Raw genomic sequence first — 21,513 nt, 5'->3', positions numbered from 1 at the left:
TGAAAAAGGAACACAAACATCTGAGTCACACATAGGATATGGTGATAGGGATGTACATCAAAAGGCCAATAACAGTGAAGAAAATGTTGTTGATGACAAAATGCAAAATGTACCAGGTCAAGAAATGCAGAGTGGTGTTTCTGGGACTTTACCTGAACAGACTAAGAGCACACAGCCAGGTAGAGTCACTGATACTGTAAACAGAAGAATCAGAAAGAAACCAGCTTACCTACAGGAGTTTGAGACTGAGGATACCGTGGACAAACTGCAAACATGCGTGGACTCTTGTTATAGAGCAGTATGTGACATTCCTCAAACTTACCAGGACGGCAAGCAGTGGGGGGCTGATGGGTCTACGCACTAAAGTTAACGGTAAATAAATATGCCAAGAGGCTGAAGATAATTCGAGTTTGTTCTACTTATCCTCCATACGCAGTAGAATGACTGTGCGCTGTAGTAAATAACCCCTTAACAGAACACAACAATAAAATGCATGTATTCAACACAACCTAATTAATATAATTTGTAAAAATAGAAATTACATCAGCGTGTCAATGAGAAATAGGTCATAATCTTTGTGACTTTATAACTTTAAAAAAAGCAGGTTTGTCATTAACATTTTGCATTGACATTAAAATGTGGATTTATAAAGGTAGATGGTACTAATTAATCTAAAAATCTTGATTTGTATTATTGTAACCAAAACACAACTTTGGAGCCAAAATTCCCAAAATTTGGGAGCCAGTAGCCTGAATAGTTACTTATGCTTTCCAGAATTTACTGATGTAAATGTAGGCTGTTTATAAGCATTAGGAGAGTCTGCAATAAGAACAGTGGAACACTCTGTGGGGTCTCACAAATGTTTTAATGACATACTAGTTTTAGGCAGCAGCACATGGTTTATGGAATGATACACATTATGTTGAGTAGTCCAAATTTCCCACTGCTCCCAAAGTAACACGGTGACGTGTACTACTGTGTGAGCAGCGGCAGCAGCATCGAGGATGTGTGGTACTGCTATCAACATCGAGAGAGACACGCGGTAATGGATGGAGAACCTTTCTTTGTGTAATTTCTTCTACAAGCTATGGACACAGGAGCTCCACTATGTTTTTATTGCTGTCAGCGGTGATCCTGAGTACAGTTACAGAAGGTATGCTGAATGTTTTTTTAAAACACCGTATCCTCTATATATTAATATAGTGTGTGTGTGTATATATATATATTAATATACACATATATATATTGTAATATAGTATATGTAAATAATGTAGCCTACATAGTCGAACAAGCAAGGTCAACTGAATTAAAAGCTGTTACCACCACCTGGCGCAATGGCTGCCGAACCAAAGAATGCGCAAAGGAATGAATTGCACTAAGAAACTCACATAAAGGTAGATAAATAAAGAGCAGCAGAGCACAGGGTAGTGTTTGTGAGGTGATGAGGAGTTTTGGTGTCCGTCTAGAGAACAACAGTTCCTTTATGTTCGTTATATTTCCAACACAGATCCGTGTTAAAAAGACCTCGGCTGCTTGAAACAGGTCTTTCATGGTTTCACTGCACAGCTGCACCATCTGTTCATTGTTTATTTAAGACTACCTGGACTGGTCAGAACATAACGGTGTTTATAACAACTTGAAAACAACATAACGGTGTTTATAACAACTTGGAGCAATAGAAGCAAATAATAATCCGTAAAGATAAACTGTTTTGAAGATTTCGATCAGGAGGCGGAGGAGATGAGGAGGTTCAAATTAGAGAAATGAGAAAACCTAGAAGGCAGACTAAACTTTGGGTCATTACACAGGATGAGTGACCTCTCCCATCTTAGTTATTAGTTTTTTTCCCCCTATCTATACCAGAAAACTAATTATTACAGGTTTATGATATGCATGAGTATACCGGTCTATATGCAAAAAAACCCAAAACGAATGCAAATGAAAAACAAAGAACTTATTTCTTCCACTGCCTGAGGTCTTTCAGGGCAAGTAGACAAATTCTTCTTTTGTTTTTTTGATGTTTACTTTTGTGATTATGAGTGTCCTGTAGTATTCTTATGCAAAATGGTACAAATGTTTGTCCACAACAAAAAAAAATTCAAAAACTGCTCCACCGAATGAAAATCGAAGGATCTTGTGGGCCAACTTCTTGAGACACTCTATGAATCAGACTAATCTGGGCTGACTCGCTACATTTCCTCCGGCTCCAAACAGCTCCTGAATAGTGAATACAAACTTTGTTCCAAAATTCGATTAATTCAATTCAATTCAATTCAATTCAATTTTATTTGTATAGCGCCAATTCATAACAGAAGTTATCTCAGGACACTTTTCAAATAGAGCAGGTCTAGACCGAACTCTTTAAAACATTAATTACAGAGACCCAACAGTACCACCATGAGCAAGCACTTGGCGACAAGGGCAAGGAAAAACTGCCTGTTAAAAGGCAGAAACCTAGGACAGGTCCTCCAGCTCTAGGTGGGTGGTCGTCTGTCTCGACCAGTTGGGGTGAGAGAGAGAGAGAGAGAGAGAGAGAGAGAAAGACAGACAGGTGCACAGCAACAACAGTATTGGCAATGGCAATCTAGCAGGACCATGGCAGGAGGCTCCACCAGGATCGACAAGAACCTGCGAGACGAGAAAGCCCAAGAACTCCGGGGAAGAAGTGAAGTTAGTAACATGCATTAATGGAACATGAATGAGTGCAGAAAGAGAGGAAGGGAGGAGCTCAGTGCACCAAGGGAAATCCCCCGATAGTCTAGGCCTATAGCAGCATAACTAAGGGATGGTTCAGGACTCACGTCATCCAGCCCTAACTATAAGCTTTATCAAAGAGGAATGTCTTAAGCCTACTCTTGAATGTGGTGAGGGTGTCTGCCTCCCGAACCACAACTGGAAGCTGGTTCCACAGGAGAGGAGCTTGGTAACTGAAGGCTCTGGCTCCTGTTCTACTTTTAGAGACTATAGGAACCACAAGTAGACCAGCATTCAGAGAACGTAGTGTTCTAGTGGGGTAATAGGGTACTATGAGCTCTTTAAGATATGAAGGGGCCTGACACTCCTTTGTTCACCACTCAGTCTTAAAATTAGATATGGAGCTTAATCCCAGTTCAAATGCACGTAATGCATGTATCTTTGTCTCTTTTACTAATGTATGTCTTTTTCTTTGATGTTGCAAATGAAGCTTATCACAGTCACTTTATCCTCCACAAACACAAGGTAAACGGTATAAAAATTCTCATTTCAGATTATTATTAATAATAATTATATTAATAATTTATTATACTAATGTTTGCTTGTGTTATATGATTGGTTGGAAGGTGGTGCATTGTGTTGCAGGACAAGTTGAGCCAGGCTCAGCTTCTCTCTGTGCCGACCCAGTGCTCTTATTACAATGAAAACACATCTATCAGGCATTAACATTAAGCCAGCTAATTCTTTCTTTATTGATATTTTTGACAAGACAATAGATCATCACAGATGTTATAATACCCGATATTGTTAAAATTCAAATTTTCACAGTCCCCTCTTTTTTTAAACTGAAAATGCCTAACAAACAAAACAAAGTGGCATATAACAGACTTAAGTCCACAAATAGACAATTCTTTCTGAAATTAACCCAGTCTGCATACTCAATACAACCGTGGACAACACAATTCAAACATTCAGAAAAGGCAAAAAATCCATAACAATAATAACAATAATAGTTGTCAGGTTTTCATGATGAAAAGCTCAGGATGAAAACATGTTTATAATGTAGTGCAGAAATAAACACGATGAATCAATCAGGATGTTTAGATTTTTTACTTGTGTTCAAAAGCAGGGTACACAAAGTTCACAATCCCCTCCACAGAGATCGCAGGCTGAAAATAACATACAAATTACAGGTGCAGCAGATTCCCAGCAGCCAGGGAGGTTTCTCCAATACTCGGACACTGTTTCCCCACCTAAACCCCTATACTTCCTCTACCCACTCACCCCTACCGTCTTGACTACATTCTTGTCTGCACTCCATGGAAACAGAAATAAACTTCAATGAGAGAGTGCTTCCTGTATTTATTATTTTTTGTAACAATTTAACTAGGACTGTGTTAAATGTAACATTTGTAGATTTCACTTTAGTGAGAGGGATGTTTTTCCAGCTCCCTCACTATAGTAATAAAAGAAAACAACTGCAAAAAAAAACAAATAAGTGAAAATAAAAGGTGCCTTGAGCATAGTTACAGTTACATCTAACAGTTCATTAATCAGATATTCCCTCTATCAAGGCCAGAAAGGAGCTCCAGAATGGTTCATAAATATCTTCTCTGTATGTAACTCCATTCATTCCTTTAAACATCATGAGCTAGACTGTTTCCAGTGACTCAGCGTTATTCTATATCCTGTAGTAAAGTTGTAAATTGCAATCCCCTCTCATCACCTGTTTAAGGCGTGTAGGAGAAACTATGGTGGCTTGCCAAAAATGCAGAAGACTACCAGGGCGCCCAAAACAGTAGATGTTCAAAACTAACACAAAAGTTACTTTAGCCTACTTGCTAACTAATTACTTTTATATGGAGTAGTTGGTGAAGTAATTTTTGAGATAAGTAACCGTAACTAATTTTTCAGTAACTTGCCCAACACTGCTATAAATTTATGAAAACATACCATATTCTACAAATAGATCCTCCTTAATGTTACACTCTGGACCTTCAACTGTATAGAAACAAAGTATTAGGTCCTTTCTCACATCTTCCAGTGTGAATGCTTTCCATCTATGTATGTTTTTACTTGTGTTCGTGCCTTCTGAGCTGTGATTTTCTGACCCTTACAGCTCTCCGGGTGACTGGAGGAAACATGGCCGTGATCCAAGGAGGGAACGTTGTCTTACCCTGCAAACTCACTGACACCACCGAGGACCTCAATCAGATTTCATGGCAGCGGAAGACCAAAGCAAAACCTCTGAATGAAAATTTCTTTACCATCGTACAACAAGGTGGACCAAAGTTTGTCAATGGACATGATCTTCGATTTAAATTTGTTGGGAGCATGAGTGACCTCAATGGATCTCTCCAGCTATCCAATGTCACTTTGTTTGATGAAGGCATCTACACGTGTATCTTCACTTTGTTCCCCAGCGGAAACCACATCACAGAGATACCTCTAAACATTCTTGGTATAATGCATTGAATTTAAACTATTGTACGAGAGAGAGTCTTGTTTCACCTTCTTGCTTGCATGTTGACTTTTTTATGTACCTTGACTCTCTTAGTGCCTCCGGTCTCAAGCCTGAAGGATAATCATCCTGCTTTGGGTAAAGAGGAGGTTTCCCTCGGTACCTGCACAGCTGCTGCTTCCAAACCTCCTGCACAGGTGAAGTGGGTAATTGGTCCTCTGGAAGGAAAAGTGAATGCAATAACCAGCTCCACCAAGCATGACAACGATACGACCACCACAGTCAGCTCGCTGTTGGGAGTACCAACCAGAGAAATCAACCAGCGTTTGGTCCATTGTGTCATCACCAGTGCAGCCCTGTCGAAAGAAGAAACCCTGCCCTTCACCATTCAGGTCTACTGTGCGTACACTAATATTTACATACATCATTAAATTACCTAGCTCACACCTACAGTAAATAATGTGCCTTTTGAGGGGAACATTTGTTTTTATAGCCTGAAGAGATGATGATTGTGTTATTTATTATTTATTTTCATTCAGTGACTCTCTCTGCATGTTTGGCTCTTATGGTGCTATCCATTTGTCTCGTAAACCCCCAGCCAGAGTTGGAAAGTGTAAATCTCACAGCTATCTCGCAACATTTCACTGAGACACACCCCCATTTGGTCATAATTTCAGCCTCAGAGTACACCGAGCTAAACGAGGACGAATGTACGGCCCGCAAAAAACAAAGATGGCAGCGCCCATATTGAGATGTATTTTCTTTGTATTTGTACTACGTTGGTCGTTTTAATGTCGATTTTAAATGCTCCTACACACTTGTTTACATTGCTGCTTTAGTCCGGTCACCAATTTATGCATTGCACAGTGTTGCTGTGCGTGCAATACAATGTAAAGTTTTGTTTTCGAGCTGGTTTGCTAAATAGGCTAATGTAGCTAACAGTAACACTAGCCTGCCACTGCCCCTGGTGGCCCCTGGTGGCACCTGGTGGTACCTGGGGGCACCTGGGGGCCCCTGGTGGCTCGAGAAAAAACGCCACAGCACTTGTTGAAATTGAAATAGGCAAAAATGGCAAAATATTATTGAAATGTAAGACTTACAATAACGGAATTACTTGAAATGTTAGTGTTTCTGTAGAAAAACATATTATTTCACATTGAGCTTGTTTAGATGAGCCACAAGCAATAACAACACAGCTGCTGCACTTCTTTCTGACTCGTAATGCCCAAAGACAACTGGAACGCTATAAGTGGTACAAGCCAGGCAATTACGTCACGTTCTCGCGGCAGAGCAACTCGGGCGGGGGATTTACGAGACAAATGGATAGTACCATTAATGTTAATTTGACCTCATGGACAGATTGCAGTAACCACATGTGGCTCACAGTAAAATAAGCGAGACCCCGACTGAGGCGTTGCTGCAATTGCAGCCGAGACACGTGGCTTGCGTTAGCATTGTGGATGCTGTAACCTGTTATGCTAAAATATGTTCCGCGATGCTCACGCATGCTGTGTGGACTTGGTTTAAGAGTTTGGTGAATTCAACTTGGAACACAGAAATAAAAGTGACATTTAGGATAGGAGTTGGAATACTGTATGTTGCATGAAGTCCAGTCTTTTAATGTCAGTCAAATATTTATCTGGTCGAATATTTGTGTTTTAGAGTCAGTGCAGGCGTAACTCTTAGACGTGATGTTACGCTGAAATTATGCTACTTATATTACAAAACCAAGTTCCATTTGTGCCAACTGCTTTGTGTAATATAATGTCTTTCTTCTGTTGTCTACAAGGCTACTTAACAGCTTTAGTTGTGGATCTTGTTTGTTAATGGGGATTGTGACATTATCCCTGCTGTTGTGTTACTCTCCATTACTGTTGCTTCATGTTCACAAACAGGCTGTGAAATGGCAAGAAAGAGTCAAGAGTCAAAACAAAGTTGAGAAAACTAGAATAAAGACAAAGGGCATGGTCACACCAGAAAGAGACAGAGCCAAATACCTTCAGACCGCTAACAACACAGCCGATTTAACCCACAGAAGCAGACGTTCCCACAGGGCTTCTTTTGGTATTTTGTCTAGAGCCAATTACTGTTCTTGAGTGTAGATACAGATGTGTTTCTCACAAAGGACAATCTTGCATTGTAATATTTTAGAATGATTGTCATAATTCATAATTTTAGTTAATTTGACTCTTTTTGCATGCTCAAGGGATCACGCTTAAATGCGAGAACTATAAAGTATGCCTTTTGAGTTTCAATAATTTTGTCAGATGGGAGCAAAAATAATGACGCCTCATTCTAAGCAAACAAAACCACAATTCCTATAATCAGATGATTATACACATGATTATTATATATACATGTCCAAAAGTCCTAAAATGAGGTGTTTTAGAAAGCCCGATAATGTTATATCAATATAGATGGGATTGGATCCAAATTTAGAGGTTCAGTAATATTCTGATGTATTTTTAGCATTTTCAGCCCTTTCTCTCTCCCTTTGTCTCACAGTCGCACCCATGGAAGTGACCATTCGTGAACGAACCAAAGACACATTTGAATGTGTGACTGAAGCCAATCCAAATGCAGACATTACCTGGAGCAGGTACAGTAGTTTGAATGAACCGGTTTCAGTGGAAACATTCTTAATCAAACAATATTATGTTTGTCTTTTACCTTGAAGCATTGTTTGGTTTGTCATTCTTGGTTAAATTATTGTCGTTAGCCAAATTAACTTAAGTTAACTGCACACTTTCCTGCAGATGTAGCAACGGTTATATACCGTTTGTAAACCACCCCCATCCTCTTTCCTACACTCAAAAGAACACACGTACTTCTTCCCTGTAAAACCTGTGCTCTTAGTATGTTTGCTGATTCAACATATCTCTATCAACCTGAAATCTCCCTGCCTACACCATCGTCTATCCTGTCTAACCATTTGTGTTTATTTGTCTCTAGCTATCTAGAATTATCTGCACAGGTGCTGATGTGTGACTTTCCCCCTCCTCTATGTCACTGTTGGCTTGTTATCGTTGTCATTGTTTCTGTTGTTATGGTTGTGGATCCTGTCACTGCCATTTGCTGTCGTTGTAATATGTGCTACGTCCCTACTTTTTATGAAAATGCAAAGGAAAATAAAAGTATAGAAGAAAAGAATAAATGACAGGACATTTGGGATTGAAAACACACTGTGGATCAATACTTTGGCTTAGGGGCAGAGCCAGTCGTCCAGTGATCAGAGGATTGGTGATTCGATCCAGTCTGCATGTCGAAATGTCTTTGGGCAAGATATTAAACCCCGAATGGCTCCCAAAAGTTGTGCCAAAATGTACGTAAGTTTAAGTGCAGAGTAAAAACTCAGATTCTCTCTTTGAAAGGGTTCAGCTTTATTGGAGGGTCTAGTATCCTGTGCTTCTTAAAATGACATCTTGCTTGTATAACGTGGGGTAATAAGCTGTCTCTATGTTGACTCACTGAAGCCATAAATCTCCACTAGTGCAAACTCCTGGTCTCATAAATAAAGCTGAGCATCATGTCCTGGTAAAACAAAGGGGTTGTTTTCTCAGCTACTGTTCCTATGGTCAAGGGTGAACTTTGAACCCCAGTGGATGTATCGGAAGAAATAGAATATAATGTTCATAGGTATGTTTTCATTGGGGTATAATCGCCGGAAAATTAGAATCGAATCGTGTTTTCGTAACCTTTTAGAGTGAGCCGTTTTCATCTACGGAGGGAGTTACAATCTGATTGGCCACTTCCTGGATCTAACAGCTCTAATTTAAACTAGGGTGAGTGCAACAGGGTTACTGACATTTATCAGTTGTGTGGCAACAAGTACAGCTATCACAGGAAACAGAGAACTGAGTCAGAAAAACAGCCTTTGAAATTAATTCAACTTTTAACACAACTCTCTACAGTTTGCAATATTTTCAGGCCCACCTCCATTAAACCTTATTTAGCCGTACATTTCAATGCTTGGCCTTATTCGCCTGTTTCAGATCAGACAACTCGTGGCCTCAGTCTGCTGTCAGAATGGAGGATGCAACGCTACAGTTTCTGAGCATGACCTCTAACCTGAACGGCCTCTACCAGTGTGAAGCATCTAACACTTATGGATCAAAACGTGGTCAGCTCTATGTGCATGTGACTTCAGGTGAGATCAGGTTTAATTTAGCTGTGAGTTTTTGTCCACTGTGTTTTTTGCATTTGTTTCTCTTCTATGTTTTTGGATTTGGGCCAGTTTTTTTATTTTTTATATTTTATTTTAACTTTTTAAACTTTTACAAAAAATAGAAAAAACCTACATACAAGATGGGCATACAGCACCTGACATTGTTACATGAAGTAATTGAAGTAATAAAAGAAAGACAGAGGCTATATGAGAATATATACAATTACCAACAACAATTCCTGTCTCATGATACCGTCAGGAGTATGAATAGAAAACAAAACAAAACAAACACACACTCACAAAAAAAAAAAAAACAAGCCCAGAGAGGAGGATCAAAACCTTAATCAGTACAGAAAAAATACAAACAAAAGCATACAAATACATAGCAGCCTGTTTCATATGTTGGTCATTTAGGTCTCATCAAGGAAAGCCAAAAATGGCTTCCACGCTGTCTCATAATAGTTTGGTGCATTCCCTCTGCTAAGGCAAATCTGTTCCATCCTAGAAACACACATGGGAGACACTGATTCATGTATGACTTTAAATTGAATTAACCGATATCTAGAGTTTACAGAACACTTATGTATACCGGACAGCCCCTCCTCCCATAATTATCTGCCCAGACAAATGACAGGACGGCTGAATACAGTTGTTAAAAAAAAGATAATGACAAATAAATAGGGAGGTTTTGAAAAAGATACAAAAACCTTGGAAGTGCAACCATTTTAACAGCATTGATGCGGCCGATCATTGACAAAGGGAGCAACTTCCAGTTCCTAATATTAGCTTTTAGTTTATCCATCATATCCAAAAAATTAAAAAACCATCTGGAACGGATGTTTTTCCAGAGGGGAAGGCTTGAATAGCATTCAAAAGGTCTGTTTTAGAAATTGGGGCCTCCATGTCATCTCACTATCTAATTGGGGAACATTTAAATTGGCAAAAAAGTTACAGAAATCTGCTTCAGTGGCCTTTACTTTACTAGAATACAGTTCCTTATAGAAGTCCCTGAAACAAGCATTTATCTCTCTGGGATTGTTTAGGAGTCTGCCTGATTTGGACTTTATCCTGTGAATGGCCTGTTTAGCCCTTTCACCTCTAAGTTGGCTAGCTAACAGTTTCTCCGGTTTATCTCCATTTTCAAAATGTTGAATTTTCAATAGAAGACTACCAACACGTTTGTTAAGAATGGTATTGTATTCATATTTTAATTTCAAGATCTTATTGTAATCAGCGGGTGAGAGGGAAAATCTATAGGTCTCTTCCAGTACTGGAAACATTTTTTCAATGTCCTCGACAGCTGTTAAGTTAAGTTAAGAGACCTCTCCGTTATCATTTGTAACAAGAAATTCGGCTATACGTGCATTCATATGCTCAATAAAAGACTGGTCTTCAAGAAGAGGTGCTGCAGTCGCCATATTTCAACCATATTCCTTGTTTTAATTAAATCACTCAGAATTATTAAGAGGTTATTCCAGGAGGTAGTTTTGTAGAAAGTATATCTAGGACTGGGTCAAGATAACAATTAAAGTCACCTCCAATAATAACATTAGAGGTAGAGGGCGGTATCAAATCAAATGCTTTACGGAAGAAATCGGGATTGTCAATATTTGGACCGTAGATGTTAAGCAGCGTTATTGGAAGGGAGTTTATGTGCCCAGATATCATCAAATACCTGCCATATGGGTCTGCTGTCATACAATCAAGGCAAAATGGTATATTTTTTCCGAAAGGAATAGCAACCCCCCTAGACTTGCGGGTAAAAGGGGCTTGATAGACTTGGGAGATCCAATTTGCTCTCAACCTGCGCTACTCATTTACACTAATGTGCGTTTCCGGAAGGAAAATTACGTCTGGTTTTAATGACTTGATTAATAATTTAAAAAAAAGAATTGATTGATTCTGATTCTGATTCTGATTGAGATGCGAGAAGACTCAACCCCTTTTAACCACATGACCCAACCCCTTTACATTCCATGAGACCAATGTAAATTTATCATTTATACTGCTATGTGTTATACTATCGAATACTGACATTATCTCTGGAATAAAAGCAATCTGGTATCCTCTCAAAAGTGCACAAAACACAATAAAACAAGACACATAAAGAACTTACATTGTAATCTGAGGTAACACACTCAAACAAACCCATGAGCCAGAACAACCCCTACCCGACCACAGGCACTTCCCCAAATGAAGCACAGACATCCCTTCATGCCCGGGACCGCTACACACACGACTGAAACTCGCTTTCAAACCTTTAACCTCGCTGTTAAAGCTGTGATAGCTAACTTAGCCCAGCTCCTCTGCCTAGCATACCTGACCGAAGTCAGAGAAATCAAATTGACAGTCTCTCAAAATGTTGAACACTGTTCTCTAAATGAGAAAAGCAGCATCAAAATAGCGCTATTAGCCCTTTATGTACTTATACACCAAGGGACCACAACAGTCTCAAGATCAGTTCTTTAAGTCAGTGTTCATAAAAGTCATTGCCTCACTCAGTGTGCTGAAAACCTCTTCCACCGACTCTACCTTCTCCAATAGTTCCCTTTGAGAGCTTTGCACCACCTGAAGTGTCTGCTCTAATTTATCAAACCAGCCGTTGATGTGGTCAAGGATCTTGTCGGAAATTTTCTCCCAGATTAACGGCAGATGCTCCGCGTCGCTGTCGCTAGAGTCATGACCTGGCGGGCTACCGCTAGCACTGTTAGCATTAGTGTTAGCGGAAGCTGAGGATGGTCGACGTTTTTGGACGACTACTTCAGCATTTCGTTGCATAAACTTAACTGGTTAAGCCCTTCGTGTATAAAGTTTTTCCCGAGGCTGATAAAATTAAGTACCTAGTAAGACTGTCAAAATAAAAATGTTAAATATTGGCAAGGAGGAGCCCCTGAAAGCACGTCTACTCCCTGCGCTGCTCACTAGCGCCCCCCAGATTTGGGCCTGTTTTGAATGTCGGTTGATTCTGTTGTCATTTTTTGTGTCTTTTAATTTAAAAAGAAAAAAAAGAGATTGAATGGATTTCTAACTGAAAGGACAACCTAGGACACACTCAGAACACACAAGCAGATGATTCCATTTGGTATCTGCCAAGCAGCTGAAAGGAGTGGCTGCTTAGCCCTTTGACACCACACCCCAGACAAATGGAAGAAAATTTCTGAGTAAATGTCTACTGAGTATATATATATATGGGTCATGATAATTTCATCCCTCAGTTGTGTTTGGGATTCAGGACCTGCCAGGACAAGAAAGCAAAAACTGTTTAGCAAGGGTTTAGTTTGTGTTTGAACTCAATATTAGTCAGCTAAATGTAATTTTTAAAACAAAACTAGATGTTTAAAACATCAGTGTATGTTGGCACAACATTTCACCATATAGACTGAAAACACAAACATGGGTAACTCAGAGCTGCCAACTCTCACGCTTTCGCCGTGTGACACGCGCTTTTGCCTGTTTTCACACGCACTCACGCTACACATCCAATTTCTCACGCAAAACAATCTGATCTTGGGCCGTTTCGGTCCCCTGCAGTTTGTACCGTCCAAAAACAATGTTACGCTATAGTAAACAGAGACTCGTCAAGCACTAGGATCAAGCGGAATCGGCCTCTCAAGCTGAAGCCTGTTACCCTTAGTTTAGACCGCCCACAAGCTCCTCGATTGGCTCTGCTGTTTCTTGTGTGATTGGCCGTCCCTGCTGTCACTCCATCTTGCTTGCACACCGGTCTTCTAGTTGCCCAGGTAATATCAGAGGTTTCATTTACATTCATGTTTGAGTCGGTGTCCATGTGCGTATGTGCGTGCGTGCGTGTGTCCAGAATGTTTTTTCTATGTTTACATTTACATGCTTTATTGCTACATGCTTTACAAGCAGTCAAACCAAAAAAGGGAACAGTAAACGTAAAAGTAGCAATAGAAAACTAGAAGAACTACTATTGTGTACTATTGAGCCAGTTATCTCAGTCGGTAGAGCTGGCGAACCATATATGGAGTTGCTGCAGCGGCGTGGGTTTGAATCCGACCTGCTGCCCTTTGCTGCATGTCATCCCCTCTCTCTCCACCCACCATCACTGTCTCCCTACAGCTGTCTCTATAAAAAGGCCCAAAACATAACTTAAAAAAAAATACTTGTCCCCCCCACCTCTGAAATCAAAATTTCATCCTTGATCTGAGCTGAGACTAGGTATGTATCTTTAACTTTAAATCTTGATATAAATTCTTTGTTTGTGCGTGTTAACATGATTTAGTGTGGTGAAAGCTGTCATAACAAGCAGCAGGAGAGCACATTGTTAACCTGGTGGTATACTGCATGCTCAAAATATCAGCTCATTGCATTTTTTATTTACTCACAGTTTAATACCATTCTAATCAAAATATCAATCAACCGACAGGTACCTAGGTCCAATCTTAAACACTGGTCTATGAATAAGGCTTTATTGTTATACAGGCAATCATTTAGGCAAAACAATAGTTTTCTGGTTGAATGTTCAGCTCAAGTCTAGAAGGCCCTACGAGTCATGATGCCGAACATGAATCAGAATAAGTTCAGGTATTGCACATCTTTAACAGACCACCCAAAAATCCACCAGAATGCAGGAAATCACATCTACTTAATCCAAAATTTCCTGGGGGTGGACCTTCAGCTATGTCTGCTTCTCAGAATATAACCAATATTGTCCATCTTCAGTAGCCTGCCTCTATCAACGGCTTTGGGCCTCCCCACAAACCACCAGAATGCAGGGTACAACATGGGTACAACATCAAATGAATTCCAATTCTCTGATATCTGAGCCACCAACTTGTGTGGCTGTGTGCGCGGCATTATTTTGGTCACCCCCAACAAAATCTCACTCCAAGGTTTTTGAAAAGTTGGCAGCTATGGTAACTGCTTTCATTGGAAAACAATGTCAAGAGGCCTTTTTTCATAGCAGACATTTTGGGCATGCCATGGCAGAAAAAGCTCATAACCATGAAACCAACTTAAATAAATTTAGATGAGCTGTTTGACTGACTCTCTGTGCTCTCAGTGCTGCAGCACTAGTTGGTGTTGGCTGCACAGACCAGTCTGCATGTTCTGCATCTGAGGAAGTTAAAAACCAGCGGGTTGACTTTATTTTTGATGAAATATCCCCACAACTACTTTTTCAAAGGAGTACCAGCTCAATGATGGATTGATACCGTCTGTCCGCGACTCGACTTCATTCTTGGAAGCTGTAAGTTTTTCCCTGTTTTATGTTGCTTTACTGTTTCTTGTGTAGGTTCACCTGTCGGACTTGGCATTAACATGCTGTCGGACTTTATGTTGTACTCTCGAGGGAGAGTCAGAAACTGTGGTAACACCTCTTTTGAAGCCAACAAAATACCGGGAGTAAGTTAGTACATTGTGTGCCGGTGATTGATTTTCATGTTGCTTTTTGTATAACTTTATACTGACATGCTAACATAAGCTCAGCTAGTGCTAACGTTCGCTCAGCTTGCATTTAAAGTTAGTGAATAAATTACCTGTTATCATTATAGCACTGTGTGTACCTGTTGCCATTAACTACACGTTGGTAACCTCAAACTGTTTCCTGCATACAGAACAACACATCACTACAGTTAGCTGCAACAGGGGACCTGCTTTATTTTTTTATTTTATAAATTAGGAATACTTTGAGTTACAATGCGCTCTTACAGCCTTTAGTAGTTAGTTGTACTTATACTGTATTATATTATACTGTATTATATACTCTTATATGTCTTAGAAGTAACACTGAATCTGCCGTTTTACAGGTCATCTAAGTGACACGAATGAAGCTCACGTGTCCCCCATCAGAGGAGGAAGCTTGTCATGCCTGTTAAGTGACAGCCTAAAGACTAGACATGCAGCATCAGGAAAGTCTGGGTACCCACAGGAAGAACACTGACCGCAGAGCTCCATCAGCAGCTGACGCTTCAATATACAAGAAAGCCTTTACCTCGATGGAGGACATGATCTGCACAGTTTACTTAAAAGTTATGGCTTTGCTACTTGCATCATACGCACAATTTATATTTCTGTGTAGCTGGAATTTAAATGTAACATGAATCAAATGTTTTATTTTTAAGGAACGTTTTGGTGGTTTTACATAAATAACGTCAAATGTAATCTTTGAAAATGAAAACGTGAAAGAGTTTTGCTATTAATCCTGTAGTAAATAATGACTGTAAGCAACACAACACATTTGTTTCTTTATTATGATGTTGACCGATAATATAAATTATGCAATATTCAGTATAATTTTACAGTATTTTGAAAGGGGTTCAAACAGACATTCTGCAGCTTTAACACATTTTGATGCATACATTTGGTTGTAATTGTCTGACAAATAAAAAGGTTTCAAGTTACTTACTATGAAACATGGATTCAGTACAGTACATGAACAGTTGGTTACTGAGCAGTTTTTCAACTACATAAGCAAGTTCACTAACAAAAACCACGGCAATAAATGTATGGAATAAAATAAGTTTATTGTACATAATGAACAAATGTGAACCGATGTGTTATACTGTGGGGGGATGAATGGATCAGGAAATGGTCGAGGGATGGGGGGAATGGAAGGATGAAGTGATGAAGGAATGGAGGGGTAAGGGTCGAGGGATGGGGGAAGGGGTCGAGGGTTGAGAGATGAAGAGGTATGGGAAATAGGGGTGAGGGTTAAAGGAAGGAAGGAAAATGGGTTTGTGGGTACGTGGATGAATGGATGGAGGAGTTTAGTGAGACGTTGGGAGGGAACCGTGTGGGTGATGAGACCGTGAGTGGGGGAGCCGTCTCTTTTAATCTCTTCGAGAGCCCCGGTGGTTCCTGTATTTGGATAAGAGAGAGGGAGATAAAAAGAAAAGGTTTGGGAGGGAGAGATGTAGAAAATGAGTCAAGGAGGGAGTGAACGGATAAGGTGTGCTTCAGTATGTTTTAAGCCGAGATGAGATGAGTGCAAGGCGTGGTCTTTGTTCCCGAACCTAGTTATAAAACTTACTTCATCAGCAACATGATTATTCATTCATTTTTCAATGAACAAATATTTGATATGTGCATAATGAAGATGAGAAATGTGAATAGTCTCAATTAGACCCCATCTTGACGTCATAGTCGTTGAAGAGGTTAGTGAAGCTGTCATTAGTCCCCTAAAACCCCCTGATGGAGTCCACACACTGGTTGTGGTGGTGATGAAGGAATGAAGAAAATTCTGAAGATATGGATATGATGAGGAGTAGACTTCTGATGAGCTCAGCCTGGCACTGGATACGAGGAACTCGAGGTGAAAGGGGTGGAGGAGTGTCGCAATGATTTTGCACTGAAATTACAGCTGAAAGCAGCAGAGAGGAGAACAGATTCAAAGTGTGACAGCAGCTACATGATTGGCTGGAGGAGACTGTGGCTAAATCTGATTGGATTAACAGAAAGCGTAAATGCCGTGATTAGAAAGGAGAGCAAGAGAATGAATGAGGCATAATGAGAAGGTCTTCCCGATTGAACTTAAGCTGAGCTGCATTAGATCAGTAATTCTTTCAGTTATGTTGACATGTTGTACAGGATAAAGTATTCCAGGCAATACGGTAAGTCTCCATGGTCGCAGTAAACTAATGTATACAAAGAGAATATAAGATAGAGGCTACAGTAATCATTATACTATACTGTGATTATTTTGGTATGTTTACTGGTTCTTTCTAAACTAGAAACAATTGCTTGATTACAGTTTCACATCGTCTGATTCATATCATACTTTCCATCCCTGCATCCGGGTAATTACTGTTTACATATATATGTATATAACATGCATATGCTACCACATTACCGCTTTAGCTCTTCACAACAAATTATTTTTACTTCACTTGGCTGTGTAGACTGTAGGTCACTTCTCACTACTGTACTTGTTAAGAAAAAGGGTGTTGGTTTTGATAGTTAAGGTATAAATACTAATTTAACATTATGTAATAGAGGGATATAAATAACATTAGTGGTACTTACCGGAGGAAATTGTCATGGAAAGCTGTAATCTTGATTGTTGATGTTGTTCATTTGTCTGTGATTCCAAACAAAGCAGTTATTGATTTAATATTTGCACTAGAAGTGCAGCTAAACTAGGTTACAGTGATTTTACTGCCTGCTAAAACACCGGCAACACTGAGGCGGAAGACGGAAGCTGCACCAGCTCATCGGAGCTGACCAATGAGAGCCTTAAAGAGACAGAAGCTGAAACAGAGCGTTTCAAACAGAGGCTGAAAAAAGGGGCTGCAGCTATAGGCAGTATGAGAAAAAATATGTGTTAGAACATGTAAACCTGTTCTAATAGACACACAAAATAAAATTATTAACCTGAAAATCAGTATGTCTCCTTTAAAATATTCATATTGTAATTTGTATTGAATTATTAGTAGTTATTAAGTTATTAAGTGAATAAAATATTAAAATGTTGTTGCACATCAACTTATTAATGGATGGTCAAGTGTTTGTCAGCATTTAAAGAATATATTAAGTAAAAGTCTTGCTCCATCATCCACCATCACCTGAATTATGCTGACTGGCAGCTGTCACCAAGTTGGACAAACTCTAAAACTCTACAAAGCGGGCTCCCGGTTAGCTCAGTCGGTAGAGCTGACGACCCATATACGGAGTTGCTTCACTGGGTTCGAATCCGACCTGAGGCCCTTTGCTGCGTGTCATCCCCTGTCTCTACCCACCTTTCCTGTCAATCTTCAGCTGTCTATCCAATAAAGGCATTAAAAGGCCAAAAAATAACTTAAACATCTCTACAAAGCTGGACGAGCACTCAATTATCATTGAATCACTGATCACAAAGCCTGTTGCTTTTTTTAAGGTGGTGTTCATTGCAGGGCTGTTTCAGACAAAATTTGATTTAGCTAGATGTATAAACCACCAGTGTGTATCAGTATTTTCTGTTCCTGTATTCTTCTTTTTTGTGTCCTGTCTCCCTACAGGGTCCTGCACTGCTGCTTGGACCTTATTTGGTATTTTGCTTTTCCTGAATGTTGCTGCTGCAGTGTGGTATCTGTATAAATCCGGGAAATTTCCAGGGTAAGGTACCAAACACAGTAGTACTGCAGACACTTACATACTGCTATGTATATAAGCATTTTATATAGCCTACTATGTAAATCCTTTGTTGTATATTCATTGTTTTTTCCAGTATGGGAAAAGGTACAAGCAGAAGGACGCCGGCAGCAGCTGATGGGGGTCAAGACGGCGTAGCTGAAGCAGTGAGTCTACATGCAGAAGTAGAGTAAACATACAATATTTAAATTGTTACAGTGAATTCTGGCTCTTTTTTTTAATCTCCCTCAAAGTTAAATATGTGTGCCTGCAAGTAGAGCTTTCAGTTAGGTTAACAGCCTTTCCCTTAGTGACAGCTGTCTGTAGGATGTGGCTTTTAACCACCTGCTTTTAACAGCAACAGCTTTAACTGTCAAAGTCACTGAGGGCATACGTACGTTTGCCCAACAGCATTAACTGCTGACAATAGCCGATTATGAAGTATATTTACATGCACACAAGAAACTTGCTTACCCTCAAAATTCAGTTCTTCTTCCATCCTGGTGCTATTACAGAGATACTTTCTCTTGTCATGAGTTTTGTGTATATAGGCCTATGGCCAAGAAACGATGATATCTTTTTTTTTTATCTTGTTTTATCACTAAACATCACATCTTATTTTAGTAGACTAGTAGCCTATTGACATGCTCTCAATGTATGATCCCAATGAACACACACAACAGTTGCTTTGTGCTGCTGAAATATTCTCTAACTACTGTCGAATGTGTCCTTTTATAAGCAAGAGAAAAAAATATTTATATTCCCTCTACAGCAGTGTGTATGCCACGAACTTATCACATGGGGTTTTTATTTTGGTATTTATTTATTTTGGTCATAAAAATATCCGTAATGTTTTGTGTTGGGCAGTTTTAATCATTCCAACATTAGTGTTATGCAGTTGTTGTATTTGAGCTCTATGTTTTGGGTAAACTTACTGAACTCAAAGTCAGCCATGTTCATTGATGGTCAAAATGAATTTCTGTTACAAATGCTGCAAATATTGTCAAGACATTTCACTATGAACCAGTATCAACCTGCTAACAGAGGAAACTTTAGGGGGCCACTAAAGTCGCCCCCCTTGTGGCCCAATTGTTGAAAAATGCGTGCTAAAGTGTCCTATTGGGAGCCAAAACTCGCTAAAGTGTCCTATTGGGAGGCCAAAAAAAGTGTGCTAAAGTGCCCTCCTGGTTGGCAAAATACACTAAACTGTCCTCTTCTAAGTTCTATTATTAGGTAGAGAGGCTGCCTAAAAGAGGTGCTAATATGGTGTTAAAATGCAATGTAAAAGTGCCCTCTACAGTGGTGAGGACGCGCTTTATGTGCCCTTTTTTTTTCTTTCCGCCCCTGCCCTTCAAAAAGTCTGTGCACGCCACTGATCAGAACATTGTACTGTAGTGCTCAAAAACTCATTTTAAAGCCTTTTAATCACAGTACAAGCAAAATAAACTTCAGATATAATATTTTTTTCCAGTGTGGAGCAATAATTCGCCTGTGCCTTACCCCTCCTTCACACACTCGCCACACATTAAAGTGGCCAGTTTCCCATATTGTTGGAAAATCTTATAGCACAAAAATGGTCAATTGTATTACTAATAAACCCCAAAATACAATGTGTGCTTATTTCTATTGCTGAATGTGTTTAATTAGTCGCTGCAACATTAAGGTCAACAGCTGTGTTTTTTTTTCTTGCAGAGCATTAGTGTGATGCAAAAAAACAACGTTTCAGAGAGGCAGCTTATTTTCTTGAGATTGTGTTTTTTTGTGTGTTTTATAGTGTGCACTGATTAACATTTGACTGTTTACTACCATTTATGTTACTTTTTCTTTCTGTAAAATTTTTAGAGATAATAAGGTATTTGGTACACATTTATTTGTTGTGCTTTTTGATGTTAAACTCTTGCATTCTTTGTTTTTTAATAAAACATTTTTTTTGCTGGAAACGTTTAATCCAAGAGTAGTTTCCCTTTGCCCCGTGTTGTAATTAAAGATAGACAAACATTAAACTTGCCTCAAGTATTTCTGTGGTATGTGCACTCAACACATACCCTCCCAACATGGTGTTTCAGACATTATTTCAGGGATTCAAGATGCATTAAAGCACATTATAGCGACTTAACAATATGCAGCCACAGTAGCAGACCAAACCAAAGACTTCCAATTGATCACGACCAAGTGGATGGAAACAGCTTTCCCATTTGAGCACTTGCGAAACAGGAAAGAATAACTTGGTTGTAACCCGTGACTGTAAGTCATGGGAACTGCCTCTCCTTCTGTATATAAATTAATGTATTAAGACAGGCTTGAAATATGCTAATCATAGCGGGCATTCCCCTAAATCTATCACATGAAGTTCAGTGTCCTAGTCACAAGGAGTACTGCTCAGCCTGTCAACAGTTGCAAAATGTCTCATGTGGCTCTTCGACAATACTTTTATTTGGAAAAGATTATTGTTGTCAGAGTTCATCTCAGCTTGGCTTAAAGGAGTCTCAACTGGAGACAAACAAAAGTTGTGTTTACTGACAGTCTTACTCAGTGTTGTACGTTGAAGGTCGTGTTTGTTGCATGGTGTGGCGTCAAAGACGGCAATTTAGAATTTTGCAGTCATTTTCTGCAATTTTTCGTGTTATATTTGAACGGAATTTATCGGATCAATTTCAAAATCGGTCAGTAAAATAAAAAAAAAACTGCAGATGAAAAGTTGTTCTATTTGTGCCTGTGGCACTCGAATTTCGACGATTTGCCATTTCGACGATTTGCCATAGAACAGATAGTACGTAAAAATGTTTTTTAAACTATTTACAGGACTACATAAAGAATCTGAGCTTTACTGTACGTATATATTCTTGAGGTCTTGGCTCTTAGCTGGTTCTCACTTTTCTCTCCTGTCTGCTTATCATTCATTTTATTGCAGTTTTCTTTGTTTGTACTTATTTTTCTAACTGATTAACTGCATGAGTTAGGCTACTTGCAGCGGCAGTGTACTCTGTTTGATATTTCATAGTAGAATTTCCTTCCAAATGATTGATTTTGAAAACTGTAATTTCACAGATCATTATCTTTAACCAGTAGGCCTATAATCAAAAACTCAAACCTAAGGTTATAACTACTAAACAAAATTCCCCTT

The 21,513-nt window shown here is 39.3% G+C and overlaps 1 protein-coding gene across 1 annotated transcript; it reads left to right on the top strand.

Moving 5' to 3' along the window:
• Positions 1–970: 970 nt before the first annotated feature.
• Positions 971–20,392, top strand: LOC127365011 (nectin-1). The gene is made up of 7 exons (XM_051402647.1): positions 971–1,153; positions 4,814–5,155; positions 5,252–5,554; positions 7,661–7,754; positions 9,148–9,302; positions 18,278–18,374; positions 18,487–20,392. Exons 1-7 carry the CDS (start codon positions 1,108–1,110, stop codon positions 18,581–18,583), a joined length of 1,134 nt encoding a protein of 377 aa, XP_051258607.1. The 5' UTR covers positions 971–1,107; the 3' UTR covers positions 18,584–20,392.
• The last annotated feature ends 1,121 nt before the right edge of the window (positions 20,393–21,513 follow it).

This window comes from Dicentrarchus labrax, unplaced genomic scaffold, assembly GCF_905237075.1.
Source record: "Dicentrarchus labrax unplaced genomic scaffold, dlabrax2021, whole genome shotgun sequence".
Lineage (NCBI taxonomy): Eukaryota > Metazoa > Chordata > Actinopteri > Moronidae > Dicentrarchus > Dicentrarchus labrax.
This window is presented reverse-complemented; position numbering and strand designations above follow the sequence as displayed.